Source organism: Zingiber officinale, chromosome 8B (genome assembly GCF_018446385.1).
Source record: "Zingiber officinale cultivar Zhangliang chromosome 8B, Zo_v1.1, whole genome shotgun sequence".
Taxonomy (NCBI): Eukaryota; Viridiplantae; Streptophyta; class Magnoliopsida; order Zingiberales; family Zingiberaceae; genus Zingiber; species Zingiber officinale.
In genome coordinates, this window is record NC_056001.1 from 25762812 (window position 1) to 25788911 (window position 26100).

General features: G+C 34.6%; 4 protein-coding genes across 13 annotated transcripts; 1 reads left to right on the top strand and 3 right to left on the bottom strand.

The window, feature by feature from the left end:
• Positions 1–3036: 3036 nt before the first annotated feature.
• LOC122014975 (myosin-binding protein 3-like) lies at positions 3037–6891 on the bottom strand. 4 transcript variants are annotated; one of them, XM_042571556.1, is made up of 4 exons: positions 5466–6891; positions 5160–5282; positions 3747–5033; positions 3037–3387 (listed from the first exon to the last, which is right to left on the bottom strand). In XM_042571556.1, the coding sequence occupies exons 1-3, from the start codon at positions 6670–6672 to the stop codon at positions 3763–3765; spliced, it is 2601 nt and encodes an 866-aa protein (XP_042427490.1). In that variant the 5' UTR covers positions 6673–6891; the 3' UTR covers positions 3037–3387; positions 3747–3762. The 4 variants fall into 4 exon arrangements, with proteins under 4 accessions (XP_042427490.1, XP_042427488.1, XP_042427487.1 ...); XM_042571554.1 differs by having other exon boundaries at positions 3747–5042; XM_042571553.1 differs by having other exon boundaries at positions 5160–5306.
• Positions 6892–10583: 3692 nt separating this feature from the next.
• Positions 10584–15137, top strand: LOC122016662. 3 transcript variants are annotated; one of them, XM_042574044.1, is made up of 5 exons: positions 10584–10723; positions 11374–11536; positions 11840–11933; positions 12751–12950; positions 14953–15137. In XM_042574044.1, exons 1-5 carry the CDS (start codon positions 10634–10636, stop codon positions 15066–15068), a joined length of 663 nt encoding a protein of 220 aa, XP_042429978.1. In that variant the 5' UTR covers positions 10584–10633; the 3' UTR covers positions 15069–15137. The 3 variants fall into 3 exon arrangements, 2 of the variants coding, with proteins under 2 accessions (XP_042429978.1, XP_042429980.1); XM_042574046.1 differs by having other exon boundaries at positions 14922–15071; XR_006121151.1 differs by having other exon boundaries at positions 11374–11933; positions 12690–12950; positions 14922–15071.
• A 348-nt stretch (positions 15138–15485) lies between these two features.
• On the bottom strand, positions 15486–17592 carry LOC122017851 (receptor-like serine/threonine-protein kinase At1g78530). 2 transcript variants are annotated; one of them, XM_042575559.1, is made up of 6 exons: positions 17340–17592; positions 16923–17143; positions 16502–16840; positions 16167–16424; positions 15963–16096; positions 15486–15872 (listed from the first exon to the last, which is right to left on the bottom strand). In XM_042575559.1, the coding sequence occupies exons 2-6, from the start codon at positions 17056–17058 to the stop codon at positions 15672–15674; spliced, it is 1068 nt and encodes a 355-aa protein (XP_042431493.1). In that variant the 5' UTR covers positions 17059–17143; positions 17340–17592; the 3' UTR covers positions 15486–15671. The 2 variants fall into 2 exon arrangements, with proteins under 2 accessions (XP_042431493.1, XP_042431494.1); XM_042575560.1 differs by having other exon boundaries at positions 16502–16818; positions 17340–17591.
• Positions 17593–20344: 2752 nt separating this feature from the next.
• LOC122017516 (protein transport protein Sec61 subunit gamma-like) lies at positions 20345–23135 on the bottom strand. Of its 4 annotated transcripts, none has more exons than XM_042575152.1 (4): positions 23051–23135; positions 22841–22983; positions 22593–22708; positions 20345–20512 (listed from the first exon to the last, which is right to left on the bottom strand). In XM_042575152.1, the coding sequence occupies exons 2-3, from the start codon at positions 22932–22934 to the stop codon at positions 22593–22595; spliced, it is 210 nt and encodes a 69-aa protein (XP_042431086.1). In that variant the 5' UTR covers positions 22935–22983; positions 23051–23135; the 3' UTR covers positions 20345–20512. The 4 variants fall into 4 exon arrangements, with proteins under 4 accessions (XP_042431086.1, XP_042431089.1, XP_042431090.1 ...); XM_042575155.1 differs by having other exon boundaries at positions 22841–22969; positions 23051–23131; XM_042575156.1 differs by having other exon boundaries at positions 22841–22939; positions 23051–23129.
• Between the last annotated feature and the right edge of the window lie 2965 nt (positions 23136–26100).

The window sequence follows — 26100 nt, forward strand, 5'->3', positions numbered from 1 at the left end:
GCCAAATTGAGCCAACTTCACAGGAAGCTTGAAGGGTTTTATGGTGGTCTCTTCGGGGCGGTGCGATGGTTAAGACATGGGGTGTTGTCACATGAGGTCTTGGGATCGAAATTCGGCGTGACCGAGCATAACTTTCCCCATGTCTTGGTCATTAGCACTAATGGCTAGTAGTCACTCGTGATTTACTTCCTCTGTGTTGGTCTAAGAACGGGTTGACGGGGGCGCTGAGGGCGAGCGAATCGCCTTTTGCCACATTGAAGGGTTTTATGGTAGTCATTATTCCAAAGGTAAATAGTGGTCCGTGATTTATCTCCTCCGTTTTGATCTTGGGACAGGTTAGCGGGGACGCTGGAGACGAGCGTATTCGTCTTTTTTGTCATAATTGAAGGGTTTTATGGTGGGCGTCTGGGTTGATTGCTGCGCGTGCTTCCCGATTTATCCTGGTGGTCGGTGGAAAATTTTTGTGGGGTCGGGTCGGTCACCCCAGGGATAGTCAATGAGGTTAACTGGGATTATCATTTTTTTTTTGAAGGGCTTTATGGCGTCCCTTTGGATGAGTCTAGTGGCTAGCGCATGAGGTGTTGTCGTCATGAGGTTTGGGGTTCAAATCTCGATAAAGTCGAGATAAATGTCTCTCTTATGTGTTAGTCACTATTCCAAAGACTAGTAGCCGTCCGTGATTTACCTCATCCGTGTTGGCCCTGGAATGTTGGGGGCGAGCGTGTTTACCTTTTGTCACCTTGAAGGATTTTATGGTTTGTATCATCCTCTCTTTTTGTTTCCGAGTAGGAATGGGTTGGTTAGTATGGAATAGAATTACTATCATAGGATAAGAGTTCAAATCACGGTAAAATCGAGAGAAAAAAAAAATCCTTTATGCGCTGGTTAATTATAATTTTTTTTATTTTTCTTTTCACAAAATGGTCATAGGACCTATCGTATGAAGTTGCTGGATGACAGATTTAAATATCGTGATGTTGAGCCGCTTAATTCCTACCAATCTGACTCATTCTTAGATTTAGTTTGTCCACCAACCTTGCTCATGCTCTAGACTTAGTTTACCCTAGTGGATGGATATGAAAGGCTAAGAGAAGAATAGAAAACGGAGAAAGGTGAGAAAAGAGGAAAACAGTTGTTTACCAAACCAATGAAAGATGTAATAATTAAGCCATAAGGCCTTTTTTTTTTTTTTTTTTTTTTTTTTTTTTTTTTTTGGGTTTGATCAAATTTATCTCCACGGGAGTCCAATTGAATAGAGGATGATAAATTTATTATAATAAAATATGAATCAATTTTTGATGAGCATGTGTTCTTAGGATTTTTTTTTTTTTAATCTCTAGTCATTTGACAAACGATTATAAATTGATTCTATGATTTATTTTTTTTTACATAATTTGGGAATGAAATATGAGAGACGTTGGTAATGATTGTAATCAACTGTTGCTACCATTTATTTAATAAATTCAACTTGTTTTTGATACTAAACGACCTCCATTCAACCTTGTTTAATCCCAGTCCTCTCACAACCTCGATCCACCTTATCAATGATTTTCCTCATCCAATTATGATAAATTTATAAGAATTTTTTCTCTAAATGGGACACGCAACTAAAGGAATCATCTTGTACTACCCATTACGAGCACTTTCTAATTTATCTGATAGTCGATGAAAAATTTTCATAAAATCATATTCATCATCCCAGACTCAATATTATTCAACCTCAATATTATTCAACCTGATTAATTATTTTTTTTCCTCATCAAGCATTAGTTGACAATTAACTTTGCTAGCATGCCCAATTGACTTTAACAACATGTAACATGCCGTGAATCAACCCCAATCAATTTTGCCATGTGTTTGCTCGTTACTTGATCAATCTCGTTGATCTTGCTAATCGGTGCAAAGAGGAGATTTTATCTTGACACGTTTCCAAATTATAGCACAAGTAATTTGGAGATAGATAGGACAATCAAATAATCAAAAGATGCCTCTAAATTTTACAAAAAAATCATTTTTATTTTTATTTATCAAAAGGGGTCGTATTCCACCGGCCCTTCGTAAGATAATATAGCTACCATCAAATATACTATTTAGTATTATTATCTTTGATTATATATATTAAATCCTGAATTAATTTAAAATATTATTGTAACTCTAATACATATTTAATCTTTTAAAAATATTCATAGTGTAACAATTATGATTTTATAATTATTATAATACAGATTCAAATATATTCATTTATCATTCATGTTGCAGCAATTGTTACAACACAGATTCAATCTATTCACTTAACATTCATATTATAACAGTTATGAAATTATAATTATTATAATATTTATAATAATTATAATTTTATAATTGTTATAATATATCTAATTGTGATAAAAGCCATTGTTTCATTTTACAAGGACTCGGAGGATGGAATACTTTATTAATAAAAAATAAAAAAGAAATGCAAAACAGGAGCGCTTTGTTTTTTATTGTTTTTTTGCCCAAAATCATATCAGCAAAAGAGATTTTGAGGCCTCCAACATTAGAATTATTAGTGTTAATTTTTATCTTAATTTGCACTAATGGGATTATTTGACTGTATTAAATCATGAATTCAGTCTAGAGCAATCATTCCTCTTAAGCTATTTCCTTGAGAGTGAGCTCCATGTGCACGCATTGAAAGCTATCATGATTTCCATGAACTAATTTCGATATTCTCTTTGGATGACCCGACATCTCAAGATTAGGGTCCTGTCCTGATACAGACAACCAATAAACAGTGAGCAGTATCTATTAAATAATTTACATACAAGCTGAGTTTACAAATGCTCAAGGACCATTGCTGTCTGCATTGAAAGATCAATAGGCATCATACTGTAATAACCAAGCATATAAAAACACAATAAACAAATTTCAAACCAAACTCAATGCATGATACAACTACCACTCTCCTCTATATGGAAAAGAAGCGGAAGAAAAATAAGAAGAAAGGGCCCCAACTCACCCTACTTTATCTTTTTAATCTAACTGTATACCTGGATCTGGAGCTGGAAATGGAATATATGACATAATACAGCTTTCAAGCCATCAGTTCTACCATAATCAGACCCAACCACCATCCCTCCTTGACACACCCCTCTTGCCCCACAGGAGAAGTGGACTACCAACAACAACAAATTTAAAGAAAAAAAACCCCACCACAAAAAAAAAAACAAAAACTGGGCCCAGGAAGCCATTAGTAGACTGCTTCTACGCAGTCTACGCAGCCACCAAAATATGGTACCAGGAGCCCATTTTCACCTGGTACGAGTATCACTAACTCGCGTCCGAGCTCATTGTTTATGGCCATCACAAGCAAATTTGAAACCTTCAACTCCAGTTTATAGCCTTCATCTGTTAGAAACATAATTTCAAGTGAATTAGTAACTAGAAATGCTTTTTGAAGCTGTTGTTGTTAAATTTGACAAAATCAGAAAGAAATATAACTTCTTTCCTATATTATGGGTGTACATATCCATCCAGATGTTTTCTTGCAATTAACACTTTTTATACATTCCTCTCAAGATGAATAAGATGAAGACAAAAAATCAAAAATCATATTCAGTGTCTAGAATGGCCATTGATTGTTATGCAGGGGACAAAAAACATACATGATGTTTAACAGCTAGCAAATGAGGAACACGACAACAAAGGGGGTTCATTCCCGTTAATAATAATGTGCAATTAAAAGGTATAAGCATTATTGACATTACCTTCAATTTGGGCATGTTATGTTGACAACAAAGCAAGAGCATTAGATGAGTTTGTTGTTCGAAGTTCCACATTCCGCAGATCACGAAGATTTTCTAAAATCTCTTGAAGAAGATGAATTCCTTTGTCTCCTTTATTCAAGGAATTGATACAGTGCTTTACAAACTCTCTATCACCCTGAAGAGCATCTAGCCTCTCATAAAGGTAGTCGACCTCTTCCATGATTGCTAGCTTCTGTCGATCTTCTACACGATGAGAAAGTGCTTCAGGAGCCGCATCAATTGCATCATCTACATGTCCATCATTCACTGCATCAAAAAGAGGAAGAAGCCTCTTCCCTTTACTACCCATACTCTTTGGTTCACCATTCTGCTTCCTGTCTTCTGAATTGTCTGAAAAACCATTCTCATAATCATGTAGGACACCATCAATATGATGCCCCATTGATTCTGAATCTTGAGGGTCTTCATCTTCCATTGTAATAAGCTTCCTCTCCAACTCCTTAAGTTGCTCAAGAATGGACAGTCTCTCTTCCTCAAAATCAGCCAATGATTCCTTAAGAGCATTTAGGTGCATTTTGGTGGCTTGGTCTGTCCCTGAACTTAATACGTCACCAGCAGGAGTATTTTGATGGTTTCCTTCAGAGTTATCTGCAAACTCATCCTTCTCATGGGATTCAATCGAGAAGTCAGCAATTATGTCTTCAGCACTTGAAGAAGCAGAAGGTGTTTCATGCCTTCCAATCACCTTATTGGATCCCATCTGTCTCCTCTCCTTCGTTTCATAATGCAGCAGTTTCTTTCTATACATTTCAAGCTCCTTCTCCAACTCTTGGTTTTCCTTCTCCCTCTTGACCATCAGCTCATTCAGAAGCTGCAAAGCTTCCTGGTCATACTCTGATTGTTCATCCATCATCCGCTGATATTGCAATGCTTCCATTTGCATAGCAGCTTTCTCTTCTTGAAGCCTGGTTATCATAGCCATAGTTTGGTTAGCAGCAATGGCTGCAGCACTTCTCTCTTCCTCAAGTTCCGCATACAATGCAGTCAGGGCCTTTCGTTCTGCTTGTAGAGAAGCTTTAAGCTGATCCATAGTCATCGTATCACAGCCTTCAAACTCACTGGCAACACTTCCATCCAGGGACTCTGTCCCAGATTCTCTTTTACCAATCAGGAACCTCCTACTCATATATTGAACACCATCAGAGTAAGTCGGTGTCTCAGGAGTTCTATCCTCTTCAATTTCATTGTTTTCCAAAAATTCAGATATATGGTTTGTGTTCTCATTTGCTGCAGTTTCTTTGACAAACAGATGGAATATAATTAGGCACTTTAAGCATACAGATTCATATATATTTTTCGAAAAAATGTGAATATCTAGAACATCAAACCAAAAGAATGATCTAAAAGCGTTACCTTGGTCCATGGTAGTCTTTTCATCATTCTCCACTGAGTCTTGATCTTGTGTGCTTTCTGAAACCAATGTTGGCTTGTAAGTGAGGGTACTTTCAATGTGTTCCTTGTCACAAATCTCACTTCCTATTGATATATCAGAATTAGTATCTGCACCAGTACATATAATGCCTTCTCAGCTTACACCCATCAGAAAAATCTAACTTGATAGATAAAAGTGAGAGATCCATATTTATTGAAACCAATAAAACTGAATAAGAAACTTTACAAAATTGATAAAAGTTGCTTTCTTTAGAATGACTATGCTACCTTTTGTTCCAGAAAGATCTTCCTCACTAGGTCCTTCAAGTGTAACAACTGATGTTGCCTGTGGAGCAATGACTTGTTGATCAGAAAGGAGCACTGAAGGATGAGGAACTGCAGAATTATGGACCAGTATATCATCTGTTTCAGTTGTCAGGCCTTCAGTCATGGAACATTCTTTCTCTTCAACAGTTTCATCCATTTTTTTGGATGCTACTAATGCGTTCTCCTCCTCTGGAATGCCATGTTGTTGAGCTCTTTGTACCTCAGAAGAACCCAATTCCTTCTCTACAATGCTGTGAATAATAGACCCTGCCGCTTGCTTCACTTCGTCGAGTTCACAAACCAATACAGTCGGAATCTCTGTCATAGAGTCAATCAGTTCAATCGGGACCAATCGATCCTCCATGGCACATATGTGACCCGGAATGGAAGTGAGGACTTGAATGGATGCGTCCTCCACCAAATGACAGGCTTCAAGGATAAGAGAAAATTCTTCTTCTTCCTCCACGATAGCAGCAGTGGCGTGCTCCCCGTCCTCATCCTCCTTCTTTTCCTCCTCTTCTTCTCCTGGAAATATTTCAGCTTGGCCGGAATCAACTACTTCCTCCAACTTTTCCTCGCCCAAGGCGATGTCTTTCTCAAGGGCATTTGGACCATCGACTTCCAAATGGTCGACCATGTTCCCCGCCTGCTCATACTCCATTAGTCCCCAAGACTGCTTGGAGACGAAGTAGGGAGAAAAGAACCCACTCTCCAGGACGACACCACAACACGAGCATCGCAGATCCTTCTCCCCCTCCTCGCTCCTCTTCATCCACGCCATCAAGGCCGGCGCGCCGGCCGGCCTCGACGACGTCGGGCAGCAATCCTCGCACATCTCCCCGACCTCCGCCAGCCTCCGGTGACGATCGCAGTACCCTAACCCGGAAACCTCAGCGGCATGGTCCGGGCACACTAGGTCGCGGCAGGCGCTCCCCTGCCTCCAGCGGCGCCCGTCGTCCGCACTCTCGAAGAGATGGTCCACCCGCGAACAGAAGACGCAGGGGGGCTGGAGACCGAAGTAGGCGGCGAATCGTCCGATGAGATAGGCAAATAGGCCGTTGATGAGGAGAAGCGCGATCAGCGTCCATTCCAGAACGGCGTACACCAGTATGACCGCCAGCTTATGAGTGTTTCGGGGAAAGGAAGCCGCAAACTTGTTAGCCGCCATGGATGTGTAGATCTATCTCCCGGCCTCTCACTCTCTTACACTGCGCGATGCTTCGGTGTGGTTGTGCACATCAAAAGCTCGCTTCGACACACTGCGCCATACGCCGAGGAGAAGCCGAACAAGAGAACAGAGGAGGAAGAGATCGACGGGATAAGAAGCAAACCTGCGTGAATTCTTCAAGTCGGCGAGAAGGAGGAGGAGGGGGAAGACGAAGGTAAAGAAAAAGCAAGAAGAAGGGATCAAAAAGGCGGAAGGGTCGAATAAGTTGTATTATTTACAAATTGACTCCTGTTTTATAAACTAATTGCAAACTTACACGACCGTGTATTTGAACATTACTTTAAACGGAAGGAGTAATTAGTATTTAGATACCAGAAAAGGTATAAATTAGTAAAAAAACAAATTAAAAGAGCATTTTTTTTATTATCGCGTACGTTAAAAAATTGTTCTATTTATTTTAAAAAATACTAAAAATGGTATTTACTCTAATTTCTATTTTTTTTAAAAAAAATACTAAAATGGTATTTATTCTCATTTTTATTTTAAAAAATATTTATTCTATTTATAAATTATAACCGCGGCAGCTTTGCACATGGCAAATAAATTCCAGTATGGTGGGTCTTAAGCCGGGATAAGAAATGAAAGTTGCTATAGATTACAACTAACTTTTAAAGGAAAGTATTGTAGAGGCTAACAGTAATATCTTGATAAAATTTGTTATATTAGCTTTAGTAATAAGTGATTATGTTCATTTTAAATATTTTTTATCAACTGTCTTTTAATTATTTATTATGTAAAAGAAGATAAATTATGAATTTAAAAAATTATCATATTAAAAAACTTACATGTAATATTAAACATATGAAAATTCCCATGCTCTAAGTTGGATAACAATAAATATAATAAAAAATTCAATTGTTTATATCTATGACATGGAAAGTAGGAATGGTTATTGACAAATTAATGAATATATCATAATTAAAAAACGAATTAATATTTTATATTTGTGAAAGATAAAATTAGTAAGAGAGACGGAGAAAATTTAGATTTTAAATTAGTGATATAAATTATGATACTCGTGGAAGATGAGAAGATAATTGAATGATAGAAAATATATTTTCATCTTTTTAACAAAAATTAAGTCACTAACTTAGCAGGATATTTATTAAAGAATTTAAATTTTAAAAGTAGAATAGATATTAAATGGGATAACAAAATAGAAAAAGCATGATATTTCAATAAAAATATATAAGTATATTTGTAAGTAGAGTATTAAATATATAAAATTATTCAACCTAATATTGAAAATAAAGAAAATGTTTAATTGATGAAGGATAATACTTTAGTCTCTTGTATAAAAATAAAAGAAACGTACAAAAAAAAAAATATAGAAATATTAAGCTAATAAGTCATACCATAAACTTTTAAAAAATAATAATAGGAAAAAATACTTAAGGAAGAAAAATAAATTTAGATGCATATCTTTAATAATAGAAATTATACATGTTCTTATATAACTAATTAAAAAATATCAAGAAAAAAATAACACTTTTATATATATACAAATAAGTTAGCCTACAGACGAATCTCTATGAATTCGTCCATGACTAACGTTAATTTATTTTTATTTTTTTTGTTTTTTTTTTAACTTTCGGTAATGTTAATAAGATATTAAGTTTAGGATTTAGAAGTTGAGTTATAGTATTAAAGAAAATAAAAAATAAATTAAATTGAAAAAATTTATCAGGTGTGCACAAGATATGCGGGATAAGATCCTTAGGATTACAAACTTATGCCAAAGTTTTAAGAGAAATTATGATATGGGATTCACTCTACCATGCGTCTGACGTCTGTGTACCTATATATACCTCCCTCTATATCCGTGGGACCAGCACTAGTAAATCGTTAATGTAGCGAATCTACATTTTTTAAGAAAAATTACCTAAAAATTATTTTTAAAAAAGAAAGGCGTCAATGTATATTAAAATAATTAAGAATATATATGTGAAAATGAAATGATAATAGTAAAAACTCTAGGTAGATTAATAGAAGTATTTTATATAAAAATAGGATTATATTAAGGATAGTTATAAATGAACTCAGTAAAACACATCCAAAACATATTATTATGATATATATTGTTTGTAGATGACATTATTTTGATCGATAAGACATATGAAGAGATAAATGTAATTTAAATCTTTGCAATAGACACTTAAATTTGAAGATTTTGATAGAATATATAAAATCTAAGTTCAGATAATGGTTAAGATAGAAGATGATGAATTGGTGTGTTTAGTTTGTTTGTATTTTCATTTCATTTTTTAAAAAATCATATTTTTCCCATTTTTTTTAGAAAATGATTTTTCTCTTTTTTTCGTTTTCTTAGAAAATGGTCTCTCTTCTTCTTGAAAATGAATGCTAAAAATGCAAAACAAATGTGTTTTTCATTTTATCATAAAATGAAAATAGAAAATACTATGGAAAATACAAACCAAACACCTTTAGAATTTAAAATTCTATATTTCTAAGATTGATTTTACCAAAGCATAGAGGGTTAATTGGGATATCTTACCTAAGATGCAAATAAGATAATTGAATAAATGATAAAGTTATATATTCTTTATTATTGTAAAGTATTTATAATTAAAATTTTAAAAGAATTTTTATAAAATTATAATTAGACCTGATATATTATATAAAGCTGAATATTAAGGCACTAATCAAGTATATGAATAAAAGATGAGAATCTTTAAAAATAAAGATGTTAAGATTGATGTAATATGTGAACCATGAATAAAATAAAAAATACAAATATTAAAGGAAGACAAAGGAAAAATTCTAAATGATACATTTAATATGATATAGATTGTTTATGTGACTAATAAATATTCAAATTAGGTTATGTAAGAGAATAATAAATGTGCACATTGATTTAGGAATAGGAAAGTGAAAGAAGACTTATTAACAATAATAAAATTAAATAAATTTTATTTAGATATAAATGAAAATTTATTAAGGAATCTGAGTCTAATGACTTAGGGAATCGACCTCACTCATTTAGTGGGATAAAGATTTAATTCTTGTTGCTTTACCATCTATAACAACTTTATTCAAAATTGCTATAAATAATTTTGAACAAAATTATGTGTCATATTAGTAATCTTTAACAATGTTATTAGGAAGTAGTTTCTGCCAAAGCTGTTATAATAATGTTAGAACAAAATATTTTCAAAGTGAAAGAGAGGAATAATGTTTTGATATTTTAAAAAATTGGGATGCCGTTTCGACAAAAACAATAACAATAAGGGCATTTTTTAAATTTTTGCCTAGCATTTAAACCAATTACTTTATTGCTAATAAATCGGCTTAATTGTGACACACGTTCGGATCCTATGTTTTCACGTAAGAAGACTTGACATTGCAATTGGATTCAACGGCAAAGATGTAACCACCGTGGCCGAATCATGCGACTCATCGACGGCTCTATCATGTAACGTTGGTGAGTCATTAATTGTGAGTGCTTTCGATATATTCATTGTGAATATTTTTTTATTTATTTTGATAGTCAATACAAAAATTTTATAGAACTAAATTGATCATACTAAAATTAATTGTCGTAAGATGAATAGTTACCTTTTTCTAAGTTTAAATTCAAACTAAGTGTAAACAGTAAATTTTCAAAATGCATCTCATTACTATTTTAATATGATTTTAAAAATTATATAATATATTTAGTATTCAATTAAGTTTTAATATTAAATGTGAAAGATAATATAATGTTAAAATGTTGTTGCAAATGATCATTATATATATTTTTAACCATGAAAATATTAAATTTTTACTTGATAAGATTTTCTATATTCTCTAGAATTTTTCAAAATTAAGGGGTTGTATTCTCAAAGCACAAGATCAGTGTTTTAGCGGCGGCTCCTTGCTAGTTGCTCCCGCTTGTTTCTCTATGTGCGCTTTGGTCAAGAGCTCGACGACGATGGAGGACTCCGCCGCCATTCTTCGCCATATATCTTCTTTCAAGGATATGCTAGACCTGGTAATGTGCGTTTCTCCCTATTATTGTCCATCTCCCCCCCTTTTAATTCCATCAGACATCTTACATGCTGCTATTTGTCGCCCTTGCATGCCCATCCATCGAGGACAATTTATCTTTCCTCAAATAAAAGAAACCATATTTTTTTGAATTGCAAATCGCAATCAGCATCCACCTGCGGGATGCCCTTTACGAGACGAATCATTGGTTAGATTTACTTTTTATGTATAAACAGGCTGGAATAGAACTTTTACTTGAAGGATCAGGCTTCAATTGGATCTTTTCATCCGGAAAGTTGTTGTTGTTGTTGTTTTTTACAAAAATAATAACTGGGTTATGTTATTTCAGATCTATCAAACTTAATCACCGACAATGCCAACCAAGTTTAGTTGGAAAGGTTTAGCGTCTAGCTTGTCAGCGAGTGGATTAAGTGTAATCAAGTGACTGTGTGCGTATATTACCAAAATCAACCATGAGGCCAAAGGCCCAACAGCTGACAATATTGACTTAAAACTGATTGAGTTGGTGAGGTTATAGTTGGACCTAATGGTTCCCACATTCTCTTCCTTTCCTCCTCTTTTGAATTTTACCTTCTAGTATAGTTTAATTTCTAGCATACACTTAAATTGCAATTAGTTGTTCTTGTTTCATAGGTCAATGAAGAGATTGAGCATACCATTTTGAGGACAAGAGAAGTCGACACAGAAATTGCAAAGCTTTCTGAGGATCAAGATAACTATGCTATCAGAGAGCATGGTTTGGCAATGAAGATAACAAGCAGGAGTCTTGAGCTTGAAGCTTTAGTTCAAGTGGCTAGTAATTTTTTTTGTTAAAATGTTATACGGTCATATTCTTATCATGGATGATCTACTATCTTCTGTTATTTATGTTCTTCTAATTAATTGAGAGTAATGCTGCTTGTGTCTCAATTGTCCCTTATTGCACACTAGATCACAATAACACATTGTTGCTCACGCTGTTCGCATACCCCAAACAAAATTTTCTGTTTTTTTAACACAACTTACATCTTACTTGGACCTACATGTTACTCTGGACATCTAGAAAATCTTTCTCTAATTGTCACAGGAAATGCATAAATATTCATCTCTCTATGAACAGCTATTTCAAAGGCCTCTGTAGAATTGATGGAAAAGGAAATAGAATCTCTGAAGCAAAACAAGGTTAACATTGAGAAAAGAATATCCAACAAGAGGTATGCCCTGGATTCACCTCTTCCAGATACACATATAACCTTGTGGAAGATATCCATAATTTCTTATTCTTGTTTCATATTGTTAGCTATTTCTTAAAATTGCATTATCTGAAACTGCATTACAAATACATGTCATTTGGAATAGAATAATAACACAATACTACAGAATGAGTTCAAAAATATAAAATTTCTTTAGGAATGATAGAGGATCTCATAGAAAGCAATTTATTGAATCAAAATCCATTGAAATTGTAGAGGTTTGCTAGATGATTTGACAGGGTGTTTGTTGGCAGAACAACCTAGTTATTGTGTCCTGGTGTGAACCAAATATCAAGCAATAAATAACATGAAAATGCTTGAAAATTAGGTTTAAAAATGATAACTTTTTTGTCTAGATGGCAAATGGAGTCCCTGGTTCACTTTTTTTCTTTTTTATTTTTGTAGAGAGCTATTTCTGCTGGTTCACTTAGAAGCCTCTGATAAAGAAGCCTAAGTCTAGAATTGCCCTTTTACAACTATCATGTGCCGAACACTAGTTATCCTGGCATTCACTTGTGGCATGTTCCTTGATTAGCTATTCTCAGTGTACCTGTAAATTTTTTTTGCATTTGTTTTCTGAGATTCATCACTTTTTCTAAGGCAATTTATCCTTCATCCTTATATCAGATAGGGACTATTGAGTGTGTTCCCTTAGTTCTGTTATTTTGAAACTTCATGTTCTTATTGACTCAGAATTCTATCAAAAAATTTTGGTAGGAAACAATTTGATCAGCGAAAACCTAGAAGGAAAAAAAAAACTCATATGTGCTTTGATCAGGGAGGTTTTCCTTTTTCAATGTAAAAAATTTCAAGAGGAAATGACAACCAGTGAAAATGATGTGTTGCGTCTTCTATTATTGGAAAAAGAGGCACTTGAGAACGAGAAGGAAAATTTGCAAAAGAAAATTACTGCTTTAGAAAATTCTACCAATGAATTTATTGAAGAGATTCTTCAAGAAATTCACATGTGCAATTCTGGTAATCTTTTACTTTTATTCTATTGCATTTAATGCATATTTATTAGATTCAATTGTGATATGATTCATTTTTTACTGCTAATCTTTCTGCTAGTTAATTACATATTTCATAATGATTTATGTCACTTGTGACTCCAAGCAATTCCTTGTTGACGGCTGTTGCTATCCAAACATGGACTTAGAGTACAATTTAATGAAAAATCTAAGCTAAGGATGATTCAAATTTGGTTAGTGGACTCAAATACATTTTGTCAGTTGTTGGGCAGGGATTTCATCTTTGTTGGTCTGGCAACATGAAATACTAAACTACATGCTATGACTGTATGCATTGGATAATTTTTAGATGATTGTGATTTATATTTTAATGTTTGAAGTCGATGGAAGATCAGTACGAAGAATGATTCGACTAACAATTGGGTCAATATACATATTGTTTCACTCTTTAGTATTGAGTTCCAACATGTAATCTTCTGGAGTCAGAGGTATGTGACTAACTTCATGGAAGGATGAGCGGTTATCAAATACAGGTTTTGAAAAAATTGACATGGCGTACTGACTCTTTTGTGTGGTAAACTATGACTCAATTAGCATCTCCCTTTACCCATTTGTGCCCTTATACAACATAATCAAAAAGCAACCAGGACGTGTTTGTCAAAATAAAAAGGAAAATATTTTTAATCCTTTGGTTCCTTTAATTTAAACTGAGCAATTTCCTATTCTTCCTGGAACAATCTTTTGTTCCAGTTTGCAGTATGACATGCATAAACGTTTCCAGTTCAGTCATCTAAGATGGTCATTCTTGAATATCGGTTTCCAAACATCTCTAGTTTTGAGAATTATACACTTGGCTTGCTGACATATACTAAAGGATACATGGCATATGCGCTGGTTGTGTAGTAAGATTCAGATGTTCAAATCTGACCTCTCTATTCATGTTCTTTTTTTTTTTCCTTTGTGACCAGATATGTTTTTCATCATTTGGGGCCTAAACTCTCAATTATTCTTCAACATAAACTTCAATCTCTTATATTCACATTTACTGTAAAAGATTTGGCAGTAGCAACATTTAGCCAGCAAATTTCAACCTGTTTTCTTTTTCATTTCCCTCATTTTTATTTATTGCTTTCATTCTTTATAAATTTACCAAAACTAATAAATAATTAGTAACTACAACTTAACAAATTGTATAATCATGGTTCAAGAATTTTTGCTCATGAGTCATCAGTCCAAAAGAATATTACCCTATTCCACCAGCACTTGCATCTTGAAAGAGTTATACTAAGTCACCTTTTGAAAGAGCACTTGCATCATGTGTTAGCTCTGGGATGGGTTGGCGGGGGTGTTGGGCTAGTGCAGTTACCTTTTGCCGACTTGAAAGAGTTCTACCAAGTTATTTCAATTCAGTTGTTTATGTAATTTATTATTGACTTCAAGATTATCATTATAGGGACTCCTAACTTCTTTTATAGATTTGAATCTAAAACAAATGAGAAAATAAATTATCTAAATTAACTAAACTAGGGGAAGGGAAGCTTTGGCGCAATGGTAAAGTTGTTGTCATGTGATCAAAAGATCACGGGTTCGAATCCTGGAAACAGCCTCTTGCAAAAAGCAGGATAAGGCTGCTAACAATGGATCCTTCCCCGGGACCCGCATGGCGGGAGCTTCGTGCACCGAGTTGCCTTTAACTAAACTACGGAATAATCATCCCTTATTATTTACCAAAAAAAAAGAAAAAGGAAAATGTGACAAAGCCTAATTACTAAATAATAAAAAATAATTTAAAATTTATTTGTAGATGCGCCAATATTCATTTTTTCTTTAATTATAGATGCACTAATATCAGATTGTTCTTTAGTTTTTTCTTCAATTTTATTTCCTTTTTTGTGTTGTGTTGTTTGTTCCCTTCCTTGCGTTACAGTGACTAAATTTGTTTATTTGCCTTAACCTGCAACTTGCTCATCATTCACAGATTACAACATCAATTTATTTCATAATTTCAGCACTAGAAGCCGAGGTAAATAACCTCAAGTCAGAACATATGATTGTTCTCAACGACATCAGTGATCTGAGGACTCTCTTGGAATCCATCACCTCATTTGAAGATTCTATCCAATAGTAAAGATCCATAGTTTTCAAGTTGTAATGATGCCTAGTTTTCAAGATGTTTCTGAAGTGTGAAGATTTTGAAATGTTTTTTTTTGGTGGTATCTTTTAAGCAAAAGATTCTACTTGTGATATGTTGGATTCCCCCGTCTTTGAAGAAAAATGGTACAACTGATCAGTAGTATGCTCTAATATTAATGCATGGTTATGGATTATAGGATTCTGTTGATTCCACGTTGCATAGTGTAATAAGAAGTCTAATTAACCTATACATGTTGATGTAGCCTTGAGAAAATTTTGTATAGAAATATTATCAAGAGATGATAATACTCCATGTCCATGGTAGTTACACCCAGAATATTCGTCCCTATTGAGATTCAAAACTACTCTAAGGTCCATCATTACCTATAAGAACATATTCTAAAGCACATTTTGCACGCAAAAACAATGAAGAACATGCATTAAAAAGCTTCATGTCTACAAACAACAGGCATCCCAATCTCCACAAGCAAGCATGAAGAAGCTTGTGACAAAATAACTTGTCGATAAAGGTTCACTAACAAATAGATCTTGTTGGATCTAGAAAAAAGGGTTATGGTCAGACTCAGAATTGCAACTAAGGAACAGTTGGTGTGTTTGATGTTTTAATTTGCTCCAGCATTTTGAGTACCTCGGCCATGGTTGGTCTCTCTGATGGATCTGGTTCTAGGCACTTCTCCGCGACATGAAATACTCTCTTTACTTCTTCAATGGGATAGCAAGTCAAGGCTTTGTCGATCGCGTGCTGTTCTTCGTTCACTTCGATAATCCCTTTTACCTACAGAAGCAAGCATGGGCAAATCATAGGAAAAAAAACATGCATAACACTAGTATTCATTGGATAATCTTTGTATATCAATCATCTTACCCAGGTCACTAGTTTTGTTCCTCCTTCAATAAAAGATTCATCTGTTGGCCTTTTCCCGGTTAAAAGCTCAAGCAACACCACGCCGAAGCTGTAAACATCCCCTTTAGTAGTCGCTCTGCCGGTGTCAAAGTATTCTGAAGGAAAAGGAGACAGTGTCACCGAATTTCTTCTAATAAACTTGCAAAAGCTAGTACATCACATTACCAGGAGCAAGATAACCAAAACTTCCTGCAACAATTGTCGTAACATGGGTTCGACTCGGTTCTAGTAGCGCAGCTAAACCGAAATCGGAAACCCTGGCTTCCATGTTATGGTCCAACAAGATGTTGCTCGATTTGATATCTCTGTGAATTATGTGAGGTATACAGTCATGGTGGAGATACGATATGCCCCTGGCTGCCCCAATAGCTACTTTGTATCTTGTAGCCCAATCAAGAGGTTTCAGTACTTTGCGTGAATTCCCTGTATCAGGATTGCATACATGAAAAACTGATGAATTCCATGGACATCCAAAATTGGGTAAAGGTTAAGTTGAATACCATGAAGCAGCGAATCTAAGCTTCCATTTGGCATCAACTCATACACAAGGAAATTGAAGTGAGGGGACACATAATATCCATGAAGCGTAACGATGTTTCGGTGCTTTATATCGCCCATTGCGTCCAATTCTCTTTCGAATCCTCGGTCGACATCAGAATTCCCCTTGCTCAGTCTCTTCACCGCGAAGGCAGCGGTATCGTTGATTGTCAATCGGTAGACTGTGCCTTGACCTCCAGAACCAATGATATCCTTGTTAGACAACTTCATTGTCTTTTTAACAAACACCTTTGAGTTCAAAGAGTGTGTCGTCGAAGACCTAAATAGAACAAATTTCCCACCTGTTATCATACAAGTCAGTAATATACTTGAATATAATTGTTCATTCATGGCCAAAGCTTGTGCTGTTAGAAAGTACTTAACCTGTCATAGTATCTTGGATGATGCTACGCTTGCGCGTCCATCGTCTGTAGAGGAGACAGGAAACGATGATCTTCGAGGTAACAAAGGCGAGACAAGACACTGCAATGTAAAGTGCAAGTGCAGTAGATCCAGCCATATCTCGTATCAAAAGGCTTTTTCTTTCTTTTAGTTTGTATGATTGAATTAGTCCAAAGGGCAAACCAGCCTCAGGATTGAAACCTCTGCATCAGAAATGAAGCTCAGTGCAAGCACAGAGGTGCATTACAACATGAAAAGACTTGTTCTTTAGAACAAACACAAGGAGGGCATGAACATGGATGTGAGATTTTATGTTGATGCTGAAGAAATCATCCCAAAACATGGCGACTTAATCTATATTATATCAAGAACATTGCATAAACAGTCAAGAGTGCTTACCCAAATTCAAGTTGCAGAACTGAGTTCCTCTGTAATTTTTCTTCCTCGTGCAGACTTAAATCTGGATTTATTGGTGAAAAAGGAGAATCCTGGAGGACCTGCAATTCTCAGATGAAATAGCAACAACATCGAAGCCAATAAATTCAAATTGGTAAAGCATGTGAAAGTACGACCATATGGCTGGTGTTTTCTGTGCGCTGGCACTCGTTCTCCGCGCAACGTCAATCATCAAGTAGACACAATTGTCAAAGAAGGCCTTTTTTAAATAGTAAAAGCAGAAGTGAACACGGTCGATTGTAGGTCCAATAAATCAACTGATTGACTAAGAACTGCACCACCACCGACTGATCAGTTCACGGTGGGTCAAAATGGAAGAGCACTGAGGGAAGCTGATGATTATCCACTGGTTTGATTTGACCCATTCGAGCAGTTTGGCAAACCTGATCCATCCACACTCCACCCGATTTGTTCGACTCATACAACCATCACAATCAGCCGCATCATTTTTTCTCGTCCAGACTCAGGTGAATCGACAGACACTCGACCGACCGTCAACTTATTAACACAATTGTTAAATTTTAATTTTGAGAAATTAATAAATAATTTTTTTTAATAAACAGTTCTAAGAATAGCATTAAAGAAAATATTTTTTTGATTTATTTTGATGATTAATTAAAAAAAAATTATAGGACTAAATTAATAATATTATCCAATTAAATAATTATATATTCGAATATAAGTATTTTTGGATTTAGATATGAATATGGATGTGATAAAATTCTATATATATATAATTTTTTAGTGGGAAAGAAAAAATTGTAACATGTTTTCCATGAAAAAAAAAAATAGGCTTAGGTTGTCTCTGATACCCTATGTTCAATAAAAACTGGACAGCACAAGATCAATTTCGTTTTTAATAAACTTACTATTAAACCACTGCTTCAATCTACCCTATCTTAAATAAGAGATTTTAATAACTCTTCTCCTCCTGGGGATTTCTTTTTCTTATTATCTTTCTTTAATATTATTTATTTTAAGAATTTAATAAATTATTATTATTATTTAAATAAAATGATAGATAGTAATAAAATGATAGATAAAATAGGATATAGATATTCAACCCTTCAACGGGTATAAGGATGAAGATGAAAATTAAATATTGATGAATATGAAAATATGAATATTATTATCCATATACCTGTACCTAGTGGCAATTAAAATAAAAAATAAAATAAAGCTTTATTCAAATATTATAATAAAATTAATTTGATCCATTTAAAACTACATCGATCGACATTTTATTGCCGAGTCTGATAGCGATAAAGACTTATTAGACAAAAACCAGATCATCATCGGTCTTCTGCTACATAAAAAATGCAATGTTCACCGAACTCCGACCACCCACGGAGTTGCCGCACCTCAAGGATCAACGGAAGAAGGTAGTGCTAAGTAAATTGGAACTGCATTGATACATTATATTGTTCTATCCGAAAAAACTTATTTTTTTAATTAAGCTGTTGATATCTTATGCTTTTCTAATATATATATATATAGTAAGAGTAGTAAAATTAAATTTGTTCAGATGTTTGAATATGATTGACCGAAGAAATATATATGGGAAGAACTATCAGACTAAGAACTTTTTTTAAAGAAAATATGATTAGTATAATTAGTTTTTTTTTAAAAACAAAATCTATGTAGTTTTTCAATTGAGTGAAAATGTAAAAAAGAATAAATACTTCATGATTATTCATATAGAATTTATATTTTGTGGAAACCGTGTGATGGCCTCATGAAACACTAATATAGTCACAAGTGTGAATGCATGAAATTTGGAACTACCATTAAAAAATGAATTTTATTTAATTATTTTTCTAAAATTATGCAGTCTAAATAACGTGAAGGTGGAGTTCAAAATATTTTTGGAGATATTCCTTTCATAAAAGAAAGTATAATTGGCTTAAGTTATCCCAATATATAAACAACTCTAATTTTAATATCGTCTATTCTAACTACTTTTAATAGTTATTTACTATTCTAAGATTGTTTGGAAAACCTTTAAGATTAATTTAGGAAACTTCTAATTAATGATCAAAATACATTAAATTAAAATTATTTTAAAAAATTAAGTTGCTAGAATCAACCTCATTTGCAAATCCATCGAATACAAATGGAGAAATAGAACATGTAAAGTTGGGCTAGGTCCAATTTAAATTAAACCTCAAATCAAAATGGATTTAGTTCGGGTGGGCCATTAAATTATTTGGGCCGTAAAGATACAAGTATAAAGCTAAAAGCCGACATCAACCTCTTTGATTTAGAATCCAATATTATCATATTCATATCCAAACCTGGACATTTTAGCCAATTACTCATAAACCCTCGTCACACATCCTACAACAACACAAACCACCCAAAACTCGCTAACCCGTCACTCCCCTTTGATTAATCATGTACAACATGTACCACTGCCTCTGGCTAGCGAGTGCCACAGGTAAATCATACTGTAAGTTTGTGAACTTCTTTCTGATGAATACAATCAGGTAGATCATCCAGCTCGTACTCAAGTACAGAACAGAGAAGGATCTTTAATAGAGAATAGAATCAGGCAAGTAAAATGCAAAAGGAGATCAAACAAAGAATGAGGATGATGGTTGTTGTTCCTTTGAAGAAGTCCATAAACAAAGCCATAAGATTCATAATCAAAATCAAAGATGAAAACAACATAGAAAATTACTAATCTACAGCAGAGAAAGTTCAAGATGTTCTAATTTTCAACAATCATAGACTGATGGAGATGTAGAAACAGGGTACGCTCTCTAGTGATGCAACTAGTCTCCAACCATCAGCATGGTGTGGCTCTAATTTTGCTCAAACTAGCAGCACAACAGAAATGCTTGTACTAATAAGAGCCAAACACAAATATAGAACCTATATGTTCCTTATATATAACTAGTACAAAACTAGATAAAGGTAAGCAATAAATCACTGATCTGGCAAGCAAGTAAACAAATAAGTCGGATTGCAGTAATATACTCCTCAAGGTTAAACACTTAAGAAATTTTGAAAGTTCACTTGGATGCAAAAAAGAACATTTTCCTTGACCTACAATTGACTCTCACAATGCAGTTTCATCGTTGCTCTAACCCCAGCACCAACAAAATTCCTTCAACCTGAAAAAAAAATATATATAGAGAAAAAATTAGATCCTATTTTAACATGTATTGCCCTTCTGAGAATTTTTTTTTCAATCGTAAAACAGACAGATAATCACAAATCACTGCATAACTTAATTAAAAATTATGGTTCCTAAATCAACGTAAAAAGATTATGAGCGGAAAAGGAAACAAATTAGCTACACCCTGAGCCCCAATAGGCACTCTGAATCAACCCAAAGTTGCCCTTGGACAAGATCCATCTGAAATACCTTTCAAAGGTCTTCTTGAGACAAATATTTTAGTTAATGTTAGAAATATTGCTGCCCATATATTTAGGAAATCGCCGAGGCTATATACATAAGCACTATAACACATATTTGTAAGCATAGTCTTATCTCATGAAAATAACAACTATACTTGTGTGAGGGCACAAGCAGTATAGTCCATTGGCATCACTATTCCATTTTAAAAGGTTGACTGAAAGTTAAGAGGAACATATTTCAAAAAATTATACCAATAACTATATTTACAATAAACAAAGAATCATTTTACATTGATACTTATCTCCAAATTGTGCAAAGGCATATCCCTTTCAATTTATTATAAGTCTAAAACATTAACATCTACGATACATAACAAATCTTCTGCATGAAAAGTAGTTAACTAGTTACGTCATTTCAAATAAATCTTTTACTTTAAAAAGATCATCATCATCGACATGAAGTTGTGATGTTCCAACTATTTGGAGCCAGCTATGGAACTTATTCCTCCATTTTCATGAGAAATATTCAAATCAAATTATTATATTGACTAAAAGTTTTATCTATCGCTTCGCTTCTATTCTAATTGATTCAGCTTTCAAATTATAGAACCTATTGATCATCTATGAGTATGTCCATACAACCTTCTACTGTTCTAACATGAAAAAAAATATGAATCTTGAAAACAATTGTGGGAACAAAATTTAATATCACCCATTTTTATTCCAGCAGGAGAGGCAAAAAAAAAAACAATGAATAATGATGAATAGTAATCAGCAATATAGGTGGAGGAAGAATTCAAGGAAGACAAGCAAGCCCAAAGATACATACATAAAGAAGGTTTATTCAGGATAGAGAGAGTAGTAAGAGGCAAAATAGATAACACTTTCAAGAAAGTAAACTATTGCAGTCAAGGGAAATCTTCAAATGCCCTACCTGCATGAGAAATGGAAAAATGTCTCTGGGAATGCTAAAAGAAAGAGAAACATATAGATAGAAACAGAGAACCAAAATTTTGTTGACAACATACTCATTAATTCATCCTCCGCAAACTAGCAGATGGATTCAGAACACTAATTAGGATCACTATCAAGAGATAACTCTTATTTGATCCTTTATACTATGTCAATGGTATTTCAAACCATCTTAATGAGAAGTGAGGAATTGTTATAAAAGTAATCCAACTTGAAATTAAGCAATAGGAATTTCACTATTGAAGTTGTATTATAGTTTAGCATATATGGACATAAATTCACGAAGGCCCCCAATAAAATAAACATCCATATCAGTAAAATGGAAATTTGCTCATGCATGACCCATTGGAGTTGCCCTAAAAAGAAAATTCATGCTGTATCCCTTAATTATGGATAAAATTTTGTTATAATCACTCCAACCACATCCAGGATAGATATTTAAGGCTTGTTAACAGGTTCAAATAAACAGCAAAATCTAAAATCAAAATCTATGTAAGTTGCCAATCATTGGAGAAACTTCTAATAGCATATACATTGTTTGTGAAGTTGCTTCCCTCATCTTACACCGCTTACCACATTGATATCTTGACTTCCATAAAATCGTTTCATCAGCTAGCAAGCACCCTTATCAGGATTAGCAAAAGTAATTTGTTTCAATGACAAAGGAACAGCAGCTTTTTTTTTGGATCAATGAACTAAATAGGCGAAGCAAGTATCAGAGCAAATAAAACGCAACAAGCATAAGAACCAGAGCACACAAAGCTATGGATTCTGAAGAAAGATTCGAACACCATCAACTCTATTATACTGCATCAAAACCAAGTAAATCAGAGTCATAACTTCTCCAGCCAGATTAATTACCTAACCAGACCCGACGATGATGTTATTGATCGGGATAAAGATCAGCTTGACGAAGAATCCAACGAATCCCATCACCACGAAGCCGATCGCGGTGCGGACCGCCACCTTGGTGAACTCTGAAAGCCGGATCCACGCAGATCCAGAAAAATCCAACCCAAAAAATCAAAACTTAAACACACCAGACGGATCTGAGGAAGCACGGGACGCAGATCGGCCGAACCGAGAGGAAAAAGTGGATGGCGACTCACCCTTGCGGTCGGGCTTGTGGCAGCGCTTGACGAGGCGAAAGCTGTCCTTGGCAAACTCTCTGAGGGGATCGACGACGGAGTCCAAGGCATCCATTTCGACTACACAATTGAGGCGATTACTCTTCTACACTATGCGATCGAAACTGAAATTTTTATCTCGACGTGAGAACAATAATCGCGCAAACAATTACGAAGGGAAACGGGAGATACCACACGCGAGCTTTCTTCGAGGTCGCGGCGATGATGCGACGCAGCGGCAGCCAGGAAATGCAAGAAGAAAAAACAAAGAGTAATTAGGTTTTATAGATATGCAGTATTTTAATAATGAAATTATAATTCGAAAAAATATTAATTAATTAATTACAAATTATATGATAGGTTAGGTTAGATAAATTTGGATTAAAATAAAAATTATATTCGTAATTAAAATTTAATATTCTGATTTAATAATAAATTAGCACACAAATGATTTAAAAAATTAAAGAATAATATTAAAATTTTGAAGGAGGATAGAATTTGTGAGAAAGAAAGGCCAAATTATCATTTTCTCCGTAAGGATGCTTTTAAAAAAAAAAAATCAAAACTATACCTTAGTATATTTTTCATGCGGCAAATATTTGTAGTTAATGTTGGCATAACGACTATAAGAATTACAATAAAAAATAAATTTATTTTAACATAAAATTATTATAAATAAAACACTATTATAATTTATTTTTTTTACTAGAATGATCAAAATTACTAAAACTTGACTAAAATTATTTTAATTTGTACGAAATTGAATTATCATTGTTATAAATTTTTTAATTTGTTTCCACATGTGTCCAATTGGTTAGAAAGTGACATATATATTACAATGGGGCAAGAGATCAATTTTCGATAGACGCATGCCCTCGGAAAAAAAAAATCATCTTACCTTCTAGTTATTTGACAGTCGATTATAAGCTGGTCTCGTTATTTATCTCTCTTCTTAGGGATGAACTGTGAGTGACACCTGAGATGAATATAATCACTTTTTGTTACAATTGTTATATAAGTTATTGTATGTCATTGCTATTGTAATAGTTATATCAAATTTGTTTTATTTTTATTAATCCAAGTGTTTAGATTTTGACCGATTAATCCTAAAGATAGACAGTCTTCCCTCCTAGTTCGCCTAATAAGTAAATATGAAATACAGCTTATGCATATTTAGAGCTCAACCTCGAGACCACTGTACTACACCTGTGGTCCCACTTTCGATTAGCAAAACACATCTACATGGTTCCACCCTAATCTAGTCAAGTCCTCATGTTGGATTAACATTATTCGAGTTGCACTTAGTCGAGTCACTCCTAACTGAGCTACTGAGTCGGTTCTGTTAGAATCCAAAGGTTGTTTTGATGTGATCAAACAAGTTAAGTTAGGTCCTATCTAGTTTAACCCCTGTGTCTAAGTGTGCAGGAGTTTAGGAGTACAGGAAGTCGAGCGGAAGACGCGGTTAGCGAGAAGGACGACACAGGAGAGAGCCGACGGGCTCGGTGAGTCCGAGGGATGAGATGTCGCGGAAGAGTAAATCGGTGGACGAGAAGAACGTATGCGACATTCGAGGGACGAGAAGCCGGGGAAGAAGATTGCTCGAGGAGAAAGCGAAAATTGGGTTCAGGCGAGCCCTATTCCGGATTGCCAAGATCACCAAAGTGAGCGGAACCGGAGTAGAAGACCCGGACCGAGGTGAGCAGAATCGGAGCAGAGGGCCCAGACCGAAAAAGTCAACCATGTTGAAATGGGTCCGGGTGCCCGGACCCATTCCGGGCGCCCGGAACGCAACTCTTATCAGATTCAACGTGTTCGTTGACCGACGCGTCGGGGATATAATTCTATCCCACTCCAGGTGCCCGGAACCCTTCCAGGCACCCGGAACAGTGCTATAAATATATCTCTGTTTTCAATAGTTCAAAGAATAACTTGTAATTCATTTCTTTCTGTTCTACTTTCATTTGTGAGTTGTTAACATTGTAAGAGGCTACTCTGCCCGAAGGAGATCGTCAAAAAAGTGCGATTCATTTTCCTTGGATTAGCAATCTTCTAATTACAAACTAAGTAAGTCTCCTTGTGTTTCTGTGTCTGTAATTAGTCTATAGTTTTTTTATTTACAAGTTTACTTTATTAAGATATAAGTCGAGAAAGGGTTGAGTTTGTTTTTGCAGGGCAATTCAACCCACCCCTCTTATCCGCCACCAAGGGGCCAACAGGTTTGAGCTATCAAACCAGTCTAAGTTGCTCAACTAGTCCGAGTTGCCGAGGTGCCAAACTACTCCGAATTGCTGTTTCACTCTAAGTTGATTCACTAAGTCGAGCCCTCTAACTAGACCTGACCACGGTTCGGAACCGACGGTTCGACGGTTCCAAGTAGGTCGACCCTTATGATTAACCACCCAAGATGGTTATGGTTCACAGTTCGAAACCGTCGGTTCACAGTTCGCCACGGTTCAAGATTATTATGTTAAAGAAATTAAAAATTATAAATTATAAATTAAAATCTATTGTAAAAAAAAGGCTTGTACTTATTTAAGTTGCGTATCCCCTTAGGGTATAGGGGAATCAAAGCCCTTGTAGTTCTTTACATTTTTATCCTTTACATTACCACTCATTTCCATTTCCCGTTCCTGTCGTATTCGTTCATTCAGTATCAAAATCTTCAGCTTCGTTATTTGAAAGTTGCATTCATTAGATTCTTTTCTCCGCTCTAGTCTAATCGTCCAGTAATGCTTGGACTTCCAATGAGTCGGGAGACCAAGTTGATTGTCATTCATCTAATATGTTATCGCCGACACTGAACGTCTGTTCCACAGCAATAGTTGTCACTGTACAAGCTAAAATTTCTTTGGCGATCACAGAGAGGGCGGGAAAGCTTTGAGCCTTCTGTGACCACCACTTTAAGATATCGAAATTTTCGCTATCTGTTTCATTAAAATCAAAAGAAGTCGTAAAATAATTCTCAAGTTCCTGTGTGGAACTTGAGGATTCTTGTGGACGTTTTATCCGTTCTTTTAATAAAAGTTATGTTTTTGTAAGTTTTAAATTACTATTATTAGTTTATTGCATTTCAGAAACATCAATTTATTTTTCATATTTTACATAATATTGATTATAAATATCATATAAATAAATTCTAACATTATATATAATATTAACTGGATCAGGAGAGGAGAGGAGAGGAGAAGAAGAATCTTTAATTGGAATTAAAGCGTCATAATATAAAGTTAACATTTCTTATA